This window comes from Peromyscus californicus, unplaced genomic scaffold, assembly GCF_007827085.1.
Source record: "Peromyscus californicus insignis strain IS unplaced genomic scaffold, ASM782708v3 Scaffold_7__1_contigs__length_154581171, whole genome shotgun sequence".
NCBI lineage: Eukaryota > Metazoa > Chordata > Mammalia > Rodentia > Cricetidae > Peromyscus > Peromyscus californicus.
The window spans coordinates 42,189,365-42,208,448 of NW_026294595.1; the positions used below are offsets into that span (position 1 = coordinate 42,189,365).

At 41.5% G+C, this 19,084-nt stretch overlaps 1 protein-coding gene and 1 long non-coding RNA gene across 6 annotated transcripts in view; one reads left to right on the forward strand and one right to left on the reverse strand.

Annotated features, from left to right (window-relative positions):
• Grb14 (growth factor receptor bound protein 14) overlaps positions 1-643 on the reverse strand; it is a 104,854-nt gene extending 104,211 nt beyond the window's left edge. The window contains exon 1 of the mRNA XM_052726291.1: positions 289-643. Within this exon, the coding sequence (XP_052582251.1) occupies positions 289-476 (188 nt within the window). The 5' untranslated portion in view covers positions 477-643. The remainder of the gene's footprint in view (positions 1-288) is intronic.
• LOC128102490 (uncharacterized) lies at positions 472-16,621 on the forward strand. Of its 5 annotated transcripts, none has more exons than XR_008215442.1 (5): positions 472-583; positions 1,113-1,182; positions 2,438-6,174; positions 8,660-8,765; positions 14,672-16,621. It is a non-coding gene; the product is annotated as an uncharacterized LOC128102490 (long non-coding RNA). The 5 variants fall into 5 exon arrangements; XR_008215443.1 differs by having other exon boundaries at positions 2,438-4,937; positions 5,965-6,174; positions 8,660-16,621; XR_008215441.1 differs by having other exon boundaries at positions 2,438-4,691; positions 4,809-6,174; positions 8,660-16,621.
• The last annotated feature ends 2,463 nt before the right edge of the window (positions 16,622-19,084 follow it).

The following is a 19,084-nucleotide window of genomic DNA, read 5'->3' on the forward strand; positions in this document are numbered from 1 at the left end:
GCCGAGTGTGGTCAGTCTGGAGCGTGGCCTCCCGGTTCACACTGAAGGGCAGAGGTGAGACAGACGGTTCTCCACCAACCCGTGATGCCTATTTATAACAGGGCACCTGGAGATCCTGAGACCCTGCTGACCCCGCCGGGGCTGGCTCCATGGGAATTGTCTGCAGACACTTTCAAAACTTGGTCGGGCTCTGGGCACACACTCACCCCTGGGCCGCCTCCTCACCCCCAGCAGGCTGCGAACCCGGATGCCACCCCCCACCCCCCACCCCCTTCCGAAGCTGCCTACCTGTCTGCGGCACCACCGTAGCGGGTCGCGTCGGAGGCGGGCGACAGCGCGTGCAGTCCGGGGACCCGCACGGGGTCATGGGCGTCGCCCCTGCCCCGGGCGACGCGGCACACCTGCACCGCCAGCGGCGAGTCCTCGGCGGCCGCCCGGCCCGCGGCGCTCTGCCCCCCTTGCATGGATGTGGTCATGGTCGTCGGCCGGGGGTCTGGGGAGTCATCGACCGCGCGGCGACCGTGGGGAAGGGCTGGGTGCTGCGAGCCGTGGCGCGCGGGTGCAGGCAGCGAACGCCCTGCAGGTGCGGTGGCAGGGCCGCCTGCGCTCACGGCCGGGGCGGCTGGGACGTGGTGGGGCGGGGAGCGGAGGAGGGGCGGGGGCGGAGGAGGAGGGTGGGAACGTGGAGGGTGGGGACCGGGAGGAGCGGTGGGGGGGGGGGGCGGGGAGGATGGCGCGCCAGCCTGGCGGACCCTGTGCGGTGGCCTGGGCACTCGGGGGCGCTGGTGTCACTTTCCAGCCGCGCTGGGACCTCGGCCTCTGGCTCCTGAGGCCCCATCGCCGCCTTCCCAGGTGGGCAACGGAGCACCAGGCTGAATCCGGGAGTCCCACAGGCCCAGTGCCACTCTGGGCTAGGAAGACCGACAGGCAACCTGCATGGGTCAGGGCAGACTGATCCTTAGACCCTTCCTTGCCAGTAGGGCCACCGCCACCGGAGATCACCTAAACTGTGGTTGGAGCCTCAGGACAGACCCCACAGTACCGGGATGCCAGGGGGTCATAGGGTTAGGTTTACCCCAGTCTCCCCCACGATCCCCTTCTTTTCTCTCCAGGGCAAGAGATGTTGTGGAGTGAGGAGACGAAGGAACAGGGTTGCTGTCTTAGAAAAACTCCTTTGAACTGGTGAGGATTCTCAGTAAAGCCTGAATGAACCTGAAGGTGTCTAGGATTATTAGAAGGGCGATTTTTGTTTGTTTGTTTGTTTGTTTGTTTTTGAGAGGGGCGGCATTTTTCTTATTCTACCCTGTTCTCCCAAAAGCTCCATGATTCTAGTACTCGCCTCATTTTATACATAAGGATATTGGGGCCCCAATCTATCCAGTGCTTTGCTTAGCTCTTAGTAACTGGTGCAGTTAAGATTACAGCCCATAAGTCCCCATCACAAAATCCCAGACAGTGACATAATAACCACATTGTGCTCCTCCTCCGAGGCAGCAACCACACATCCAGACCTCCGTTCCTGCTTTCCACGAAGTGTCCCACACCCCTGTGCACTGTGGAGGATTTCCAGATCCTCTACACGCTCTTTGTTCTTTGACCGACTTAGGTATCATCTGGCCTTGGCATCTGTTTCCCTAACCTCCACGACCTCTGCCTAAGGCAAAATAAACATCCCTCCTGAAAACGTGAGCAGCCCTTGTTCCCCTGCCCGGACGTCCTCCCCCATCAGAACATCGGCCCCAAACACTGGTGCCAACCAGGGGTCACTAGCTTCCTGGTTAAAGCCTGGGGACTCCATGAACTGAGAACATCTGAGTCAAAAAAATTGGAAATATCTAACTTCTTTATTTTCCTAAAGTCAAAATTAAGAGTCAAAAAAGGACATGAGTGGCCATGGCTGTGTGGAAGTTGTGGTTCCCAGGAGGCCTTGTCAAAGGCAGTGGCCAGTCCAGGACCAAACAGTGGCTTTCCTGGGGGATAAAACTAAAACTAACGGTCATAGCCAAAATTTTTCAATCACGTACGCCAAGCAGGCTCCTCGCTCACATCTCACTGTCTTATTTATGGCCTGGACTATACATGTGGGTTTGAAGTGCATTTAATGGCAAAGCACTGTGATATATTGAAGCTGTTCCAGCAAAATCCAAATGAGGTGTGTGTTTATAGATATCTTTAGCGAAAGAAAGAAAAACTAAACTTGCCGTTATCATTATCTAAATTTTACCCAAAACACTTTGCAGCTGTTCCTCCTCTCTAAAAATAATAATGGGGTGTGAACATTGTCACAGTAGAGTTCATCAATGACTAAAATTTGTTCCCTCCCAATACATGCTCGCGCGTGTGCACACACACACACAGTGTCTCTGTCTCTCTGTCTCTGTCTCTGTCTCTGTCTCTCTCTCTCTCAGTAAAAGAGCACTCTATTTTTATCTTGTAGAGGAAAGACGGTGGAGAAGCTGCATATATGTCTTAAATCACTGAGAAGACCACCATCCAGCAATGAATTCTATTCAACTTCCCAGGATAACTTCTTGATGCAAAGGAAGAGCCTTTGCTGATTCAGATGAGATTCCAAATGTTCCTTCCCTCTCCAAGTATCCTTATACTCAGTGAAAATCACGGAAGGATCCACTTTCAGACTCTGGTCCTATAATCCAGTGGGTAGAAATTATAAGGCCTTTACAAGGCATTACAAGACAAGAAGAAAGAGAAAAAGGAGTAAATATCTAGCAATGAGATTCTAAATACTTTGTATCAAATTAACTACCACTAACACCTTGAGTATTTGTACCAAGAATCATCCAAATACATATGAAGAAAAATGAAGTTGTTTTCATTTAAAAAAGGTTTGTAGCTGAAGTTTTCTCCAGTCCTGCCTGGCCCACGGTCAGGACAAATCTCTCTCACCCGCCAGTCCTGCAGCTGCTCAGACACAACCGAGTAAACACACTGAGACTTATATTGCTTACAAACTGTATGGCCATGGCAGGCTTCTATCTAGCTGTTCTTATATCTTAAATAAACCCATTTCTATAAATCTATACCTTGCCACATGGCTCGTGGCTTACCAGTATCTTACATGTTGGTACTCATGGCGGTGTCTGGCAGCGTCTCCTGACTCCGCCTTCCCGTTCCCAGAATTCTCCTCTCTGCTAGTCCCACCTTTACTGCCTGCCTGGCTACTGGCCAATCAGTGTTTTATTTATCAATAAATCATAGCAACATATATTCACAACATACAGGACATCCCACAGCAGAGGTTTGCAAGAAATTATTCTAAACAAGAGACTATGTGTTATAAAAGGTATAGGACACTGCTGGAACTACAGAGAGACTTTTCTACAAAATGGGGGGTGGGATTATTATATTTGGTTGTTGTTGTTTGGTTTTGTTTGTTTGTTTCTCCTTATACTGGCAAAGGCTCCTGGGACAATACAGAAGATATGTTGGTACCAAAGAACAGGATGGCTGATCTGGATAGGGTTTGGTCCTTTGGATTTGAGCCTGTCAGCTTGCAGACTGCCTGGCTCCTCCTTGACTGGGGGCCTTTTCTTCCCTTCTGCACCTCCTATCCTGAGGAACTCCAGCCAGCCTCCACCTTGAGGAAAATATATCATCCTCCTCATTCTCCCTTCCCCTTCTGCTAGTTAGTCCTTCATATAAGGAAAGACAATACACTCCCCAAAAAGAAATACACCAGGCCAGTGCTCCAAATGCCCTGTGCCTCCTCCTAGCAAGATTTTCATAGCAACTTGTTGTGCATTATGCTCATTGGTTAATTTTTTATTCAAAAAGCAGACAGGCCAGTAGTTGGGCAGGAAGTTAGGGGGAAAACCAAACTGAATGATGAGAAGAAGGAGGGCAGAGTCGAGAGAGAGAGAGAGAGAGAGAGAGAGAGAGAGAGAGAGATGCCAGCTAGCCACAGAGCAAGCAGGACATGTAGAAAATGAGGTAACAAGCCATGAGCCACATGGCAAAACATAGATTAATAGAAATGGGTTAATTTAAAGTGTAAGAGCTGGCTAGTAACAAGCCTGAGCTATCGGCTGAGCATTTACAATTTATATTAAGTCTTTGAGTCAGTTATTTGGGGAGCAGCTGCTGGGATGGGGAGAAAGTGGTTGAGACAGGAAACATAACTAGTCCTGAGTTTTACTTTAACTAACTCTCCACCCCTAAACATGGTCAATTAGGTTGTTTGGTATTGACCTTTATACAGACAGAATCATTTAAGTGTTTTACTCTTGATTCCATTCCCTGACATAATGTTTGTGCTGTTTTTCCATGTTTGCATGTAACCGAAGGCTTGTACTTCTTTGCTATGAAAATAGCACAATGTATGTACCTATGGTCATGCAGATAGACAACTAGGCTCTCTGTAGTTCTGACTATAATTAACACTGTTCCAGAGATCATGTTGTACCCTTTGTGTGAATATGCACACATTGTGGAAGGTGTAAATGTAGCAATGGTATTTTGAGGTCATAGTATGTGAGGGTCAGCTTTTGTCAATAGTGCTGGTTTCCAGATTTATTGCAACAGTGGTCATCACTGTCATAAGCTTCTCTTATTCTTCACAGCCTTGATATAGAACATATGACGAGAATTTTCAAAGCAAATATTGTCATGAATGCAGTAGCAATCCCGAGGAATAGGATTATACTAAAAAAAAAAATAACTATTGAAGTTGTGTAAGTTTTCTTGTTCTTATTTTCCATTTGGAGTCAATTCAAATCTCTTACAAAATTTTATCACTGGTTATTTGCTTTGTAAAAAAATTTAATAGAATATTTATTTTATGTTTACAGTGCTTTGTCTGGATTCACATACCGCATGTACATATCTAGTACCCTTAGAGGTCAGAAGATGGCATCAGATCCCCTGCAACTGGAGTTACAGATGGTTGTGAGCTGCCGTGTGGGCACTGGGAACTGAATGTGGGTCATCTAAAGAATGCCAGTGCTCTTGTCCATTGTACCGATCTCTGGGCCCAGTTATTTATCCCTTTAAAAACTCAGTTACACATCTCTTTGAATTTCAGTTTGCTAGCTCTTCATTAGATTTCAAAACATCTTCTTCCACTCTGGGCCTAACATTTTAGAGCAGTGGTTCGCAACCTTCCTAATGCTATAGCCCTTTAATATATTTACAGGTCATGCTGTGGTGACCCCTCAGCCATAAGATTATTTGTGTTGCTACTTCATAACTATAATTTTGCTACTGTTATAAATTGTAATGTAAATATCTGATATGCAGGATATTTTATATATGACCCCTGTGAAAGGGTCATTTAACCCTCAAAAGGGTTGCAACCCACCATTCTTTTAGCCTGTCTAGCGACCCACCACTCTATTAGACTGTCTAGATATCTCAAAGTAAACAGAAGTTTTAAAACATAATATAACCAAATTAGTCTTTGTCATAATTATATTTTTAATGTCCTGCACAGAAAGTTCACTTGTACAATTCAGAAATTAATTGTTTAGCTTTGGCATTTAAATATGATACACTCAGGTTGAATTTTTTGTTTTGTTTTTCATTTTGGTGTAAGGATGAGAAGATGAGGCAAGAATAGTCTTCCCTTTCAATTTAAATGCTTATCTATTCACCAATCTATTCTTCTATTTGCTTAGTTATCAATAATTATGTCAACATCATACTGTCCTGATTGCTATATTACACTGTCCTGATTGCTAAGTCCTAAAAACAAATTTTAATTGCCATTAAAGGAAAGCTTTTCATCCTGATCTTTTTCAAAGATTGACTTAATCTATGATGAAATTAGCTTCTAGAATTCTACAACGGCCATTTGGGATTTTCATTGGATTGCATTTCATCCATATGTCAATTTGGTTAGAAATCATATTTTTAAATGAACTTTATCTTAATTAGGGTTTCTGCTGCTATAATAATCATCATGATCAAAAGCAACTTGAGAAGAAAAGGGTTTATTTCACCTTACAGGTTTCTTGAAAGAAGTCAGGACAGGAACTCAAGGCAAGAACTCTGCAGAAGGAACTAAAATATAAACCAATGCTGGTTACTGGCTTGCTTCCAGGGCTTGCTTATCCTGTTTTCTGCTATCGCCCAGGATCACATGCCCAGGAATGGGCACTGTCCACACTGAAATCAAGAATATGTCCCACAGACTTGCCTACAGGCAATCTAATGGAGGTATGTTCTCAAGTAAGTTCTGTTTTCTAGATAACTCTAGCTTGTGTCAACTTGACAAAAAAAAAAAAAAAAAAAAAAAAAAAAAAGATTAACCAGGACAAGCTCCTACGTAAACAATCGCCTTGTCTTTCTACTGATTTATGTCTTTAATTTGCTGCAGTGGTTTCCATGGCTTCTAAGTAGATATGCACATCTGTGATTAAACATCCTTCGGGCAATTGTTGGCTGTTTTGGTGGTACTAGGGCTTAGTCTCAAGGCCTTACGTATGTTAAGTAAGCATTCAACCACTGACCTGCACCCCTTCTCCATTTTTTCATTATTGATTAATCTTGTTCTTTGACAATTTCACACATGTGTATAGTGGTGTAGTACATTCTGTTTCCTAACACCCACAACCCTCTCTTAATCTCCTTCCCAGCCCTGTTATTCCCTACCTCTTCCCCACAGGTTTCTCCCATATTCATGTCTTTTTGTTTTGTTTTGAGATCCTTGGATTTTAACCTAGACCCTGTATGTGGCCAAAGGTTTGGAATTATCCACTGGAGTCTGATGAGCTCACCTTTGGACATATAACTTAGGACAATGGCTTTCCCTCCCCAGAATCCATCAGGTGCCAATAGTTCAGCAGGGAAGGGTAGGGCCCCATGAGCCCTTCCCTGATCTACAATTAACAGTTGACTGACCCAACTCACTCTTTGTTCTTCGTTTTGAGGCACAGTCTCACTAATTTTATCAACTTCGCTTAGAATTCATTCTGTCGTCCCATGGGTGCGATCCTCCTGCCTCAACCTCCTGAGTAGCTGGAGTTCCATGTTTGTGCAACCACATACCCATAAACAATGACAGTTAATATTATTCCACTATCTTGAATAATTTCTTTAAATTTTTAGTTTCTATCATTTTTTATAATTAGAAAAATAACTGAATTGGGCATTGTAGTTTTCCTGTTTGCTTAGCAGCTGCAAATAAATCTACTGATATTTTAATTACCATGAAAATGTTTGTACAAATCTATCTGACCTTATAATTTTCTCTGTGGGAAACTTCTAATAAATATCTCAGTACATTTAGTAGCTATGTATTCTGATTCTTACTCCAACAAATGGTATTTTCTAAGAATTTATCACTTTCATCTAAATTTTTAATGTTTTAGTAGAAGTTTATTTTTATTTTTATTACGTGTGTGTGTGTGTGTGTGTGTGTGTGTGTGTGTGTGTGTGTGTGTGTGTGTTATGTCTGGGTTGTTGCCTGCAGAGGCCAGAAGAAGGTGTCAGATCCCTTGGAACTGAAGTTACAGGTGGTTGTGAGCCGCCCAATGTGGGTTCTAAGAACTGAATTTGGGTCCTCTGGAAGAGCATCAAGCAGTCTTAACCTCTGGACCTTCTCTCTAGCACCCTCTCTCCAAGTTATTTTTAATATCTGAAGCTTTTAGTGTATTATCCCATTTCTAAATCCTAACAGTTAATATTGATGCCTTCTATCTTTTTTCCTGATTATATTCAATAATGATCAATTTGCAAGCCTTTTAGGGATGACCTCATTTGTGTGTTCTGTTCTGTTGATACCCTAGTTGCCTGTTCCTGCTTCCTTTGGTTTATTTCCTTCATCCCTGCCTCTCTCCTTCTCTCCCTCCCTTTTTACCTCTCTTTCAGCTTCAGTGCTGGAGATAAAAACACCAGGACCTATGAAAGTGAAACACTGTACCACTGACCTGTATCCCAAGTCTAATCCCACCCACCCCCCTTTTTTTGGTAGAATATTGGCATTTAATTTTTTTCTAATATTTACATTTAAAGACCTACATTTCTGTCCAGGGATAACTGAGATTCTTCAAGCTTTAATTCATTTTTATTTCCATTATTATTCAGCCCAAAATATTTGACAGTTTCCATTGTAGCTAACATTTGATTTGTTCTTTTTAGTATAAAATCTAACTACATTGTTGTGACATAATATACACTAAATGATTCTATACCTTGGAAATGTATTGGAAGTTTATTTATGGTCCAACTATAGCTCATGTTTATATCATCTGTGTATCTGAGAAGGAGTTTTCTGCCCTTGGTTGATTTATTGTTTTAAGTATTCACCAATTAGACTAAATGTACTCTCTGTGTCTAAATTCTCTAAATTCTTACTTTAATTTCCTAAGAGTTGTTAGATTAAAAATAGCCCTACAATTATGGATTTATTTATTTATTTTGCTTTATTTTTCCAGCTGTTGCCTTATATATTTTGAAGCTTTGTTTTTAGGAGCTAAATTTTAATAAACTTCTAAAATTAGAATACTGTGTATTCTTGGAAATTTTAATATTTTGAAATGTCCTTCTCTATCCCTCCTAATTTTTTGTCTTTAGTCTTTGTTTATTATTATTTTGGATCAGCTAGGTTCCTATAATACATCTTTTCCACACTTTCAATTTTCAATATTTCAATTTCTAAGAATTTTATTCATTTATTGAAATAAGGTCTTATGTTTCCTAGCTTGTCTTTGAAATTCCTATGTAGCTGAGAATGGTGTTGAACTTCTTATCCTCGGGTACGTACATCAGAAATGCTAAGATGGAAGCAAAGGATCCACGTATGCCAGGTGAGTATTCTTACCAACTGAGCCACAACCCAGCCTTGTGTCTGTGCATTTTAATAGTGTTTTCATAGATGACTGGAACTCTTGGCTTAGTTTGCTTTGCATCCATTTAGATAATTTTTTTTTTTTTACTGAAAACTCTCAAACATTTTGCTTCACTGTAGATGAATTGCTAAACAGTCTTAGTAAAAAAAAAAACAAAAAACAAAAAAAAAAACACGGAACCAGATATAGGGGTAAAAACCTGAGAGAGATCAGAGGAATAGGAACAGCCACAAGCTAACCTCATCTCACAGATACCTCAGCTTCCAAATGTGAGTGATTTCCTGTCTACCCACGTCTATATGCCTTGCTGTTCTGTCATCTGATTTGCTCTCTCTGTCCAGCTACATCACTTCCTCTTCCTCCCCAGCTCTGTCACTTCCTGTCTGTCTGTACAGACCTCCAGACCTCCATGGTTAACTAGTGTTGAAATTTAAGGCGTGTGCCACCACACCTGGCTCTGTTTACAGTGTGGCCTTGAACTCACAGAGATCCAGACAGATCCCTGCCTGCCAAGTGATAGGATTAAGGGCGTGTACTACTGTTGCCTGACTTCTTTGTTTACTTATAACACCTTGCTTTTTCCTCTGATCTCCAGGCAAGCTTTATTTATGAAAGCACAAATAACATATCACTACACTCCACTAATATCATATTCCTATTTCCTTTATTTTTCACTTGCTTTTGGATTGTTATTCTTTTTTTCCCCTCCCCACTCACCCACTTATTCCATGAGGTATGTTCTCCATCCTTCTTGACCCTACCCCCAAACCCCAAGAAGATATACTTTATGGGTGACATCCAAGTACATCTATGCACTCAAAATGTGGCTTGGTTTGTCCAAACAATGCACAGCCTGAGACTGAACTATAGGAAGCGTCTGAAGTTTGAATATTTATTCTCTTTATACCTCCCTTCCAGGTTGTATGCTTTCTCTCCTGGAATGAACCCCCACTGTAGTGGGTACCAGCCCCTAGGGCATAGCCTCTGAACTAGCTTAAGACCTGAGAGGCATGTACACCTCACTCTCTTCTCTCCCTCGTGGGCTTGGACAGGGTGACTGACTCAGGCAGCAGAAGCAGATATCAGCCTTTCAGGGCTCTGTGACGGATTTGTCTTATCCTTTTTAGTGAGTTGTTCTCCCCAATTTATATCCTAATAAATTCCCTAATACTCCTTAAGCGACTCCCGTGGATTTATCACTATACCCACTGCATGTGTAGACATTCTCTTGTCATGGAATGCCATGGGAATTTAGGTTCTGGGGCCTGTACTAAAGGTAAAAGTCTGGCTCCTACAATTTCTGTAAGCAATTGTACAATAGCTTTTTATTGTCTTATACACGTGGTGTTTATGCCCTCATCAACTGGCAGACATTTGGTTTCCTTCCACTTTTCTTTTGGTTATTATGAACAATGCCGTAGAGAACATTTTTGTACCTTTTTATATATAAACACAATTTTACTTTTCTTTGGAATTGCTGCGTTGGTAACTCTGAGATTAATCATTTGAAAAGCTGCCAGACGTTTCCCAAAGAGTCTGCACCATTCTACTTTCCCATCTACTGGTGCCCGAGTGCTCTGATTTCTACATATCCTAGCCTTTACTATCTTTTCATTGTAGCCGCTCCAGTGAGGAACAGGTTGTACTGTTTTGATTTTAATTTGTATTTCTCACATGGTTAAATTGTCTTAGTCACTTTTCTATTGCTATGACAAAACAGCGTAACCTAGGCAACTTATTAAAAACAGCATTTAATTTGCAGTGGGGATGATTGTTTACAGTTTCAAAGGGTGAGTCCAGAACATCATGGCATGGATCAGGGCAACAAGCAAATAGGTATGGCTCTGTAACCGTAGCTGAGAGCTTACATCTGATCCACAACTGTGAGGCCAAGATAGATGTAACTGGCAATGGTGTGGGCTTTTCAAACCTCAAAGCTTGTCCCCAGTAACATATCTCCTCCAACAATGCCACACCTCTTAATAGTTCCAGAATTATTCCACCAACTAGAGACCAAGCATTCAAACATATGAGGACCGTTCTCATTCAAACTACCATATTAATGAAGTACCTGTTCATGTGCCTACCAGCAATTTATGTATCCTCTTTGGGGAAATGTGTATTCAGAGCCATTGCTGTTAGTTTTTGTTTTGTTGGTTGTTGTTGTTTTGTTTTGTTTTGTTTTGTTTTGTTTTGTTTTGTTTTGTTGCAGTGCTGAGGATAAAGCAATGGCTTTGCCCTAGAAAGGCAAATGCTCTATCACTGAGATACACCCACTCTATTTACTAATTTTTAATTGAGCCTTTTTCGTCTTTATTGGCTTCAATGATCTTTTACATAGTCTACATGAAAGTTCTCTATCGGATTTATGATTGGCAAATATTTTAACATATCTTTAATAGCATTTCTGAATCACAGAAAGTTTACTTTTTTAATGGGATTGGTTGTTTTATTTTGGCCCTTGTGGCTTTGGTAGTATATCTGCAAAGGCTTTTGACATGTTTCCTGAGTCACAGGTTTGTACCTGTCTTTCTTACAGGAGTCTTAGTGGCATTTCTGACTTTTAAATCTTTCCTACATCTTAAAGTTAACTTTCGTATATCCTGTGATAGAAGAGCCAAACCTCATTATTTTGCAGACATATAGGCAGCTTCCCCACTACCACTCACTGAAAACTCAATGTTTTTTACCTACTGATTCCATGACACTCCAGTCAAAAAACCAATTTGCCATAAATATGAGGGTTATCTCTATACTCTTATTTCTAATCCATTAATTTATATGTTGGTGTTGTGTTAAACTCTACTATTATTAGCTCTATAATAAGTTTTCAATGTTTAAAATCAAGAATTATGAACTCTCTAATTGCATTCTTCCTTTGAAAGATTACTTAATTATTCCAGGTCCTTTGAGTTTCTCCTGAATTTCCAGATCAGTTATTCAATGAACACAAAGGAGCCAGCTGGTGTTGTGATAGGAATTGCACTGAATCTGTGGTTCAAGTAGTACAGCATTTTCTTCTTAATAATATTAAGTCTTCCAACATTTTGTCATGGAATATATTTCTTTCTTTAGATGTCTTCCATTTCTTTCAATACTATTTTGTAGTCTCCAAATTATGAAGCAACATTTACTCACAAGCATTTTGTTCTTACAATTTCATTATAGATAGAATTGATTTTTCCTTTATGTGTGTGCATACACATTCATGCATGTAAGTATGCACATGCAGGAACACAAGCACATGTGTATGCATACATGTCAAGCACAGAGTTGGATGTGTCAAGTGTCGTCTTCTATCGCCATTCACCTTATTCATTCATTCATTTATTTATTTATTTATTTATTTATTTATTTATTTATTTACAACAGGATTTCTAATCGAATCTGGAGCTCACTGATTCAGCAGGATTAGCTGTGTGGAGAGCTTTAGAATCCTCTTGTCTCTAGCTCTCCAATGCTGGAGTTCCAGGCAAGTGCCACCGTGCCTGGCTTTTTATGGAACTGCTGGGGATCCACACCTGGGTTCTCATGATTGATAAGCAAGTGCTAATCCTGAAATTCCCCAGAAAAAAACAGTTCCACCCTTTTGGCCAAATTTTTATTAAAATTTTTAATACTGACCAAGGTGGAGTTTGGTCAGGACCATCACCTGGAAAGTTTCCAGGTAAGGCGCCTCAAGACACATGTTGGTACCCATAGGCCACCATACTTTCCCATGAGGCTTTGTTATTTTCCAAGACCTACAACTCCCAGAATCTCAGAAAGTTACCTGGTCCTTGGAAGTTACCAGGTAGGGATTACTGGTTAACTTCATGTCTAACACAAGAACTTCAGCAAACATGTGCTCTTCTCAGCCCACATCCCTCATTAATTTTGAGAGAAATCTATGTCTCCCCACATTACTTGTCAGGTTCCTGTTTTTCTTGGGTTTTAGCAGTTTTACTGTAATGTGCTTTAAGGACGATTTCACTTTATTTCTTCTTACAGCCTGTAAGTGCTCTAGGATCTGTGATCTAATAGTCTGTCAGTTTTCTTGGAGCCATTATTCTTGGAGGAAGTGGGAATGGGGGATGGGTTGGGGAGCAGGAGAAGGGAGGAGAGGAGGATCTGTGGTTGGTATGTAAGATGAATAGAAGATTTCTTAATAATAAAAAAAGAAAGAAAGAAAGTCAGCACATCTTCCCCAGATTCTCCTTTGCTGACTAAACATCTTGGACTTTACCCCAACACCTCTTTGTTTTATCTTCTGACTAATGTATCGCTCATTTTAAACTTTTCCTTACTTTGCTCTAGCTGTTTTTTCTAATGTATCTTTCTTCAGCTAAGCTTAAATAACTATAAGCTTACTCAGTGTGTAAATTGGTTTATTCTGTTTTTAATCTTTAAAGAATGGCAGAAAAATCCCAAGTTTACCTCTTATCTCTTTGAACATAACAGTGTTATTTAGAATATAGAAGCAGAGGCATGAACGTCATTACAAATTGGACCAGCCTGGTCTATACAGTAAGTTCTAGACTAGGCAACCACAAACTAATGCCCTGTCTCAAAAAAAAAAAGTCTATTTTTCTATTACCTGCTTGTTTTGATAGGTTATATTCATGTCAAATTGTCTTTAACACTTGATCATTTATTTTTTTTAATTCCTTGTCTGACACTGATTTGCAAGATAATTTTTAAAAAATAATTGGAGACCTGGACTGGTGCTCTCTTCTTTTAGAAAGTATTGTATTTGCTTTACCAGGCTTGGAAAACACCAGCAGTCTACAGTTTCTTCACAATTTAAGACTAAATGTTTGGTCTTTTAAAGACTTACCTACCTGTTATGATCAACAGGCAAAGGTCGTATTTTAATGATGTATTGTCTATTGACGGAATCCCATTCATTATTTTCTGTTAAGTGGCTCCCTCCCATGAATGCATATGTTAAGTAATCTTCAAGCCTTATTAAAAACTTAACTTGTAGGAGCAATAATTGACAGTTGCCTGCACTGTTGAGAAATTTCTCAATCCCTCTGCTAGTACAGTGCAGTTGGTCATCGTGGTTCATGTATAAATTGTAGCATAGTTATGAGTTCTTACACTGCCTGGATTAGGCTCCTTAATGCTTTCTCACACCAAGAATGTTCCAGTAAGTTAGATATCTTCCTGCTGGAAATGCTCTTCTATTGTGGGAAGAAGAAGTTTGAGGATTCAGAACTGTCAGTCTGGCACATTCATGAAGAGAAAACCACGAGGAGCTTCGGGGAGTCAGCTTTGGTCTCCAGTCCTGGGAGCACAAGTCTTCCTGAATGTGTCTCAGCACATGTGCGCATGCCTGCCTTCATCAGATGGAAGCCACACCTGCCCTTAAACCTCTGCACTCCAGACGGCTGCCAGTGATCCTAGCAGCCGTGCTGTATTGGAAATGCAAAATGAAGCTGTTTAACAGCCCAGCTTTGATTGCTCTCAGTGGCTAGGTCTAATTCTCTTGTCACTGACTTTTTTTTTTAGTTCCCAAATTTGTGTCTCTTATTTTACTAGCGGTGCCAGTACATCTAAACCTTTGTATTTCAGTAGATGTCTTAAGAGAGCACACAGAGTAGACTTGAAAAGGGGGAAAGAAAAAAGCCACAAACACCAAGTGGTCGGATTATTCCCAGGATAATCAAGAAACGGCAATCCCTTAAGGCAGTGGTTCTGAACCATCCCAATGCTGTGACCCTTTAATACAGCTCCTCATTGTGGTGACCCCCAGCCATAAAATTATTTCATTGCTACTGTGTAACTGTCATTTTGCTACTGTTGTGAATCACAATGTAAATATCTGATATGCAGGATATCCGTTATTCGGCCCCTCTAACAGGGTCTTTCAATCCCCAAAGGCGTTGCAACCCACAAGTTGGGAACCACGATCCAAAGGAAACACTCTACAGGAACTGAACATCTGCAGTAGCCTCTAAAAACAGCTGTCAACCAGTGTGCTTGACCCCGGAAAAGGAGGAAATGTTCCCAGGAACTGCTCACACACTCCTCCATACAGATCCTCTTTTAGCTTCATGTTCTAAGAAAGTTGTTTTTCAAAGAAAACAAAATACATCTTCAAAGATCTATAATAGTTACATAAGAAAACCCAGGGTTATTATTGTAGCCCACTTATGGCTGGCACATAGACCCCCCCCCTAAAGCCGGTATTCTGTAGATGGACAATTCCCTCAGCTTTAATTTGTTTTCTTTCCTTACATTCAGGTCTTGATTTCTTGTGTGTTGTTACAAAACCAGAGCAGGACAACACCCAAATGAACAGGAACAGCAAAATTGAATATTTGGATATTTTCATTCTAATGGCATATGGCTCCCGGTTAGATCGATATAGAGGGTCAATTTGTCATCCAGTTTTACATCTAGCATAGTTAGAGAAATTGTTACACTAGTTTCATAAATCAAGAAGTCACAGGCATCAGCCCCATCAATCCAGTCAATTTTAGGTTAAGTTTCTGAGTCCTGGAAATAGACTGGGTTTAGGTGTTAGCTTCACGATCATTAGCCAAGGAAAGCAAGGGCTATCTTTATCTCAAGTCTTACTCTCTATTTTAAAGTGCTTGGCTCACACATGAATATGTATGTGTGAATCCATATATATATATATGGATGCTTGAAAATTCTATTTCCTTGGGCATGTTGTATACAACTCTAATTGACTAACTACCAGTAACCTCAGTCACACTGCTGAGTTCCTTCTGAACTTTTTGGTAATCTAGATTATTCTGATTCTGTAGGTGACAAAATCCAAATCCTATTGTGTACTGTAATTAATTTCAACTTTAATGTATAAGCTATAACTTCCAGGGTAAATGAAGAAAAGTTTGACAGATTTTACCATCTTCTCAAACATCAGCGTGAAGAATCAGCATTCCTCTCTATACAATCAGAACCAAACAGAAGTTCAAAGAGAACATTTGAAATACAATATGAGCCAAGCATTAGAGTGATGGGGCAAGCTCATCTGTTCCTCTGGGAAGCAGAGACCCTAGAGAATGTGAGGGAAAACTGTGTCCATAGCTGGAGCGAGAGTGGGGCTGAAGCACAACAGAGTTGGGGGATTCTAAGCTACCCCATATGGTAGGTAGGTAAGCAGGTAGGTAGAGGAGCTGGGAGAGTCAGCAGAACTAGAGGAGTGAATTAGGATGGAGGAAGTTTGGGGGTTGGCTTTTGCATACATGGACTTTGCACCATTGAGGGATACCCAGCTGTCTGAGCACAAGGTAGCTGGGACTGTCACATGAGCCTGTAATGTGAAGAAGTCCCAGATGCTACTTCTTATTTGGGATCCTTCGGCAGAGAGGCCATATTTGCAAGAATGAACTAGAGGAAACTAGCAGAGGTCTGTCAAACCTTTGGCAGGAATGTTCGTGGGCAGAGAGGGAGAGGCCTCGAAGTATTACAGGAAGGGTGCAGTCAGAAATCTAGGTAGTTATTACTTCCCTCAGGGGGTTATTTCTGCTAGCTTCAAGACTGAGTCCTACTGTTTCAGTTAATGATAGAAGATGAAGAAAATAGCTAGGAGGAGGGGAGTTTGGTAAATATGGAGTAGGCCAAGGCAACTCAATGGACTGGGTGGAAATTACTTTTTGTTACCATTGGCTTTCAAGCTTCTTTTTTACGAATGTTGATTCAAACTCGGTTTATTTTTCCAGTGTCCTGGTCTTGAATAAATCTAGGTTGGCTAAATCTAGACAAATAGTCCCAATTCTAATAAATTGTTACTATGTAACATTTAGAGATATTCTAAGCCGTGTTTCAGACTAAATTATTAAAGCTGAGGTTATAATGGACTTTAAATGGAAAGTAATTAATTGCATACATTCATCCCAGCTATTGCTGTGTGATTTCTTTTTCTAATGGTCCTTGACTTCGAAGTCTTAAACATGAAGACGGCATGAATGGGATATGCATTTGGTTGAAACCATACATCAAAGTTTGAACTTTTATGTTTCCCTGGGTGAAGAGAGTAGGCGAAGTTTACTTATCTTGTCTTAGCTCCAGGCAGCAGGCAATCACAAGAGGAAATTACATAGTGTGTCCACTATAGCACCCTTGGTGGCTATGATGTTCACAATGTAATGTTCACTAAATTCATGTCTGTCTTGAGATATTTTTGGAGACACTCATTAAGACATAATTCCACGGTAAGGGAGGAGCTGTGGACTTACACTTATTTCCATATTCCCACAAAGATGACTGTAGTGCTGTGACTGGATTCTTCCATCTGAAAGTCCCTATGTTCTCCTGGCTGTAAAACAAATTTCAGCATCTTTTGTGATCTTCAAAGCATCGTGGGTCCTAGCTACTATCCCCACTGTGCCATAACCATTATCCATGGCATCAACACCACAAAAGATTTACAGAGCTTCTAAAAGGCAGGCACTCACTCATCTTCTTCCTGGCTAGTACACTGTGGCAGAGAAGCCACATGAAAGGACAGTGAATGCTTGTAAGAGATGGCTAGTAAGCCAGAGCAGCTTTTCTTCAAATAGCCCCTCAAAGAAACAAAGCTGTCCAGTGTGAAAGAGAGTGGATCTTTCAGAACCATGGTCTAGGAGACTGTGGATCGGAGCCCACTAGTTAGCAAAGGCAGAGAAGATAAAATGTGCACAGACCACTAGAATTAGCAGAACAAGCTGGAGGCAGGTCCGGTCTTGTGAAATCCATGTGCAGATGCTGTTGGGTGACCACCTGGTCCAACCCCATGCCATCCTCTCCTTCTTTCTCTGTTGTCACGTTGGCCTCTTACTGTTTCTCAAACACAAACATACGAAGCCCACTCCAGACTACAGTGCTGGGATGTTTCCCCCCATGTTAGGGTAAAGCTTTCTTCCTGGTATCACTTTGGTTTCTACTCTGCTCACATCCCTGAGGGTCTTTGATCAATGACTCTCCCATGCCACTGTGACAATCACCATTTTATTTTCTTTCTAGCCAACTCCATTGCTTCAGGTCACTCACTGCTTATTGCTTTCTCCTCACTCAGCTGCAGAAGGCAAGTCTGTCTGCTTCTTCTGTAGTGACTCACCCTTAGCACAGTGCCTAGCACTCAAGAAATAAATGGTGAGTTGTAGCTAGAGATTTCCTGCCTGGCCCACGGTCAGGACAAATCTCTCTTACCTGCCGGTCCCACAGCTGCTCAGTAAACACACAGAGACTTATATTGCTTACAAACTGCATGGCCGTGGCAGGCTTCTTGCTAATTGTTCTTATATCTTAAATTAACCCATTTCTATTAATCTATAAGCTGCCATGTGGTGCATGGCTTACCGGTATCTTAACACGTTATTTCTCATCATGGCGGCCGTCAGGGTCTCTCTGCCTCAGCCTTCCACTTCCCAGAACTCTCTTCTCTGCTTGTCCCACCTATACTTCCTGCCTGGCTACTGGTCAATCAGCATTTTATTTATACAGAGGGATATCCACAGCAGTGAATGTAACTGGACACCTCCCTCTCAATCTGACCCTCCTTTGTGTCTCTTCAGCAGACTCATACTCTTCTTCACAATCTTTCCTTGCAAGGATTCTAAGCTAAAGTACTGACTATTCTAGCATGTCAGAAAATAAACAATAAATGAATAAACAGTCTTCCTTGACCAGAAATTGATTTTTGTTTCAGTTACCAGCTTGCTACTAAACCACACCAATTTCCCTCCTATCCTTACACCATCACACACAGAGTTACAAACCAATCAGCCATCAATTATCTATTTACTACGGTACTGTGTCCTAATGTGTCAGTCAGCTTTGGTCACTAAGACAAACACCTGAGAAAACTCAACAAGCAAGAGGAGATTAGTTTTGGCTCACAGCTTTGCCAGTTTTCAGCTGATGGCCAGCTACTTGCATTCAGGCTTGTTGTACAGGTGCTGGTGAGCAAAACTGGGGAGCAAATTGCCACCCTCATGGCTTGGCACTAGAGATGGACAGGAAGAGATAGGGCACACAGTACTCTTCAAGAGTACATGCCCAACAATCTAAGGTTTCCCAGTGGCCTCCACTTCTTAAGGGCACCCCCCCTACCTCCCAGGAGCATCACAAGCTAGCAATCACGCACCATTCAAAATACAAACTGTCATATAGAACTTTGAGAATACGGAGGTGAAGTGCAAAGACTTCATTTTTCTGTTTCATAGGGTGCTTACAGTTCAGATAAGGCATTAAACATATAAAATCCAGAGAATAGTGTAATACTTCACCTCCTTATCCCAAAAGTGACAACAACTGTGAGGCAGAGAGAGAGAGAGAGAGAG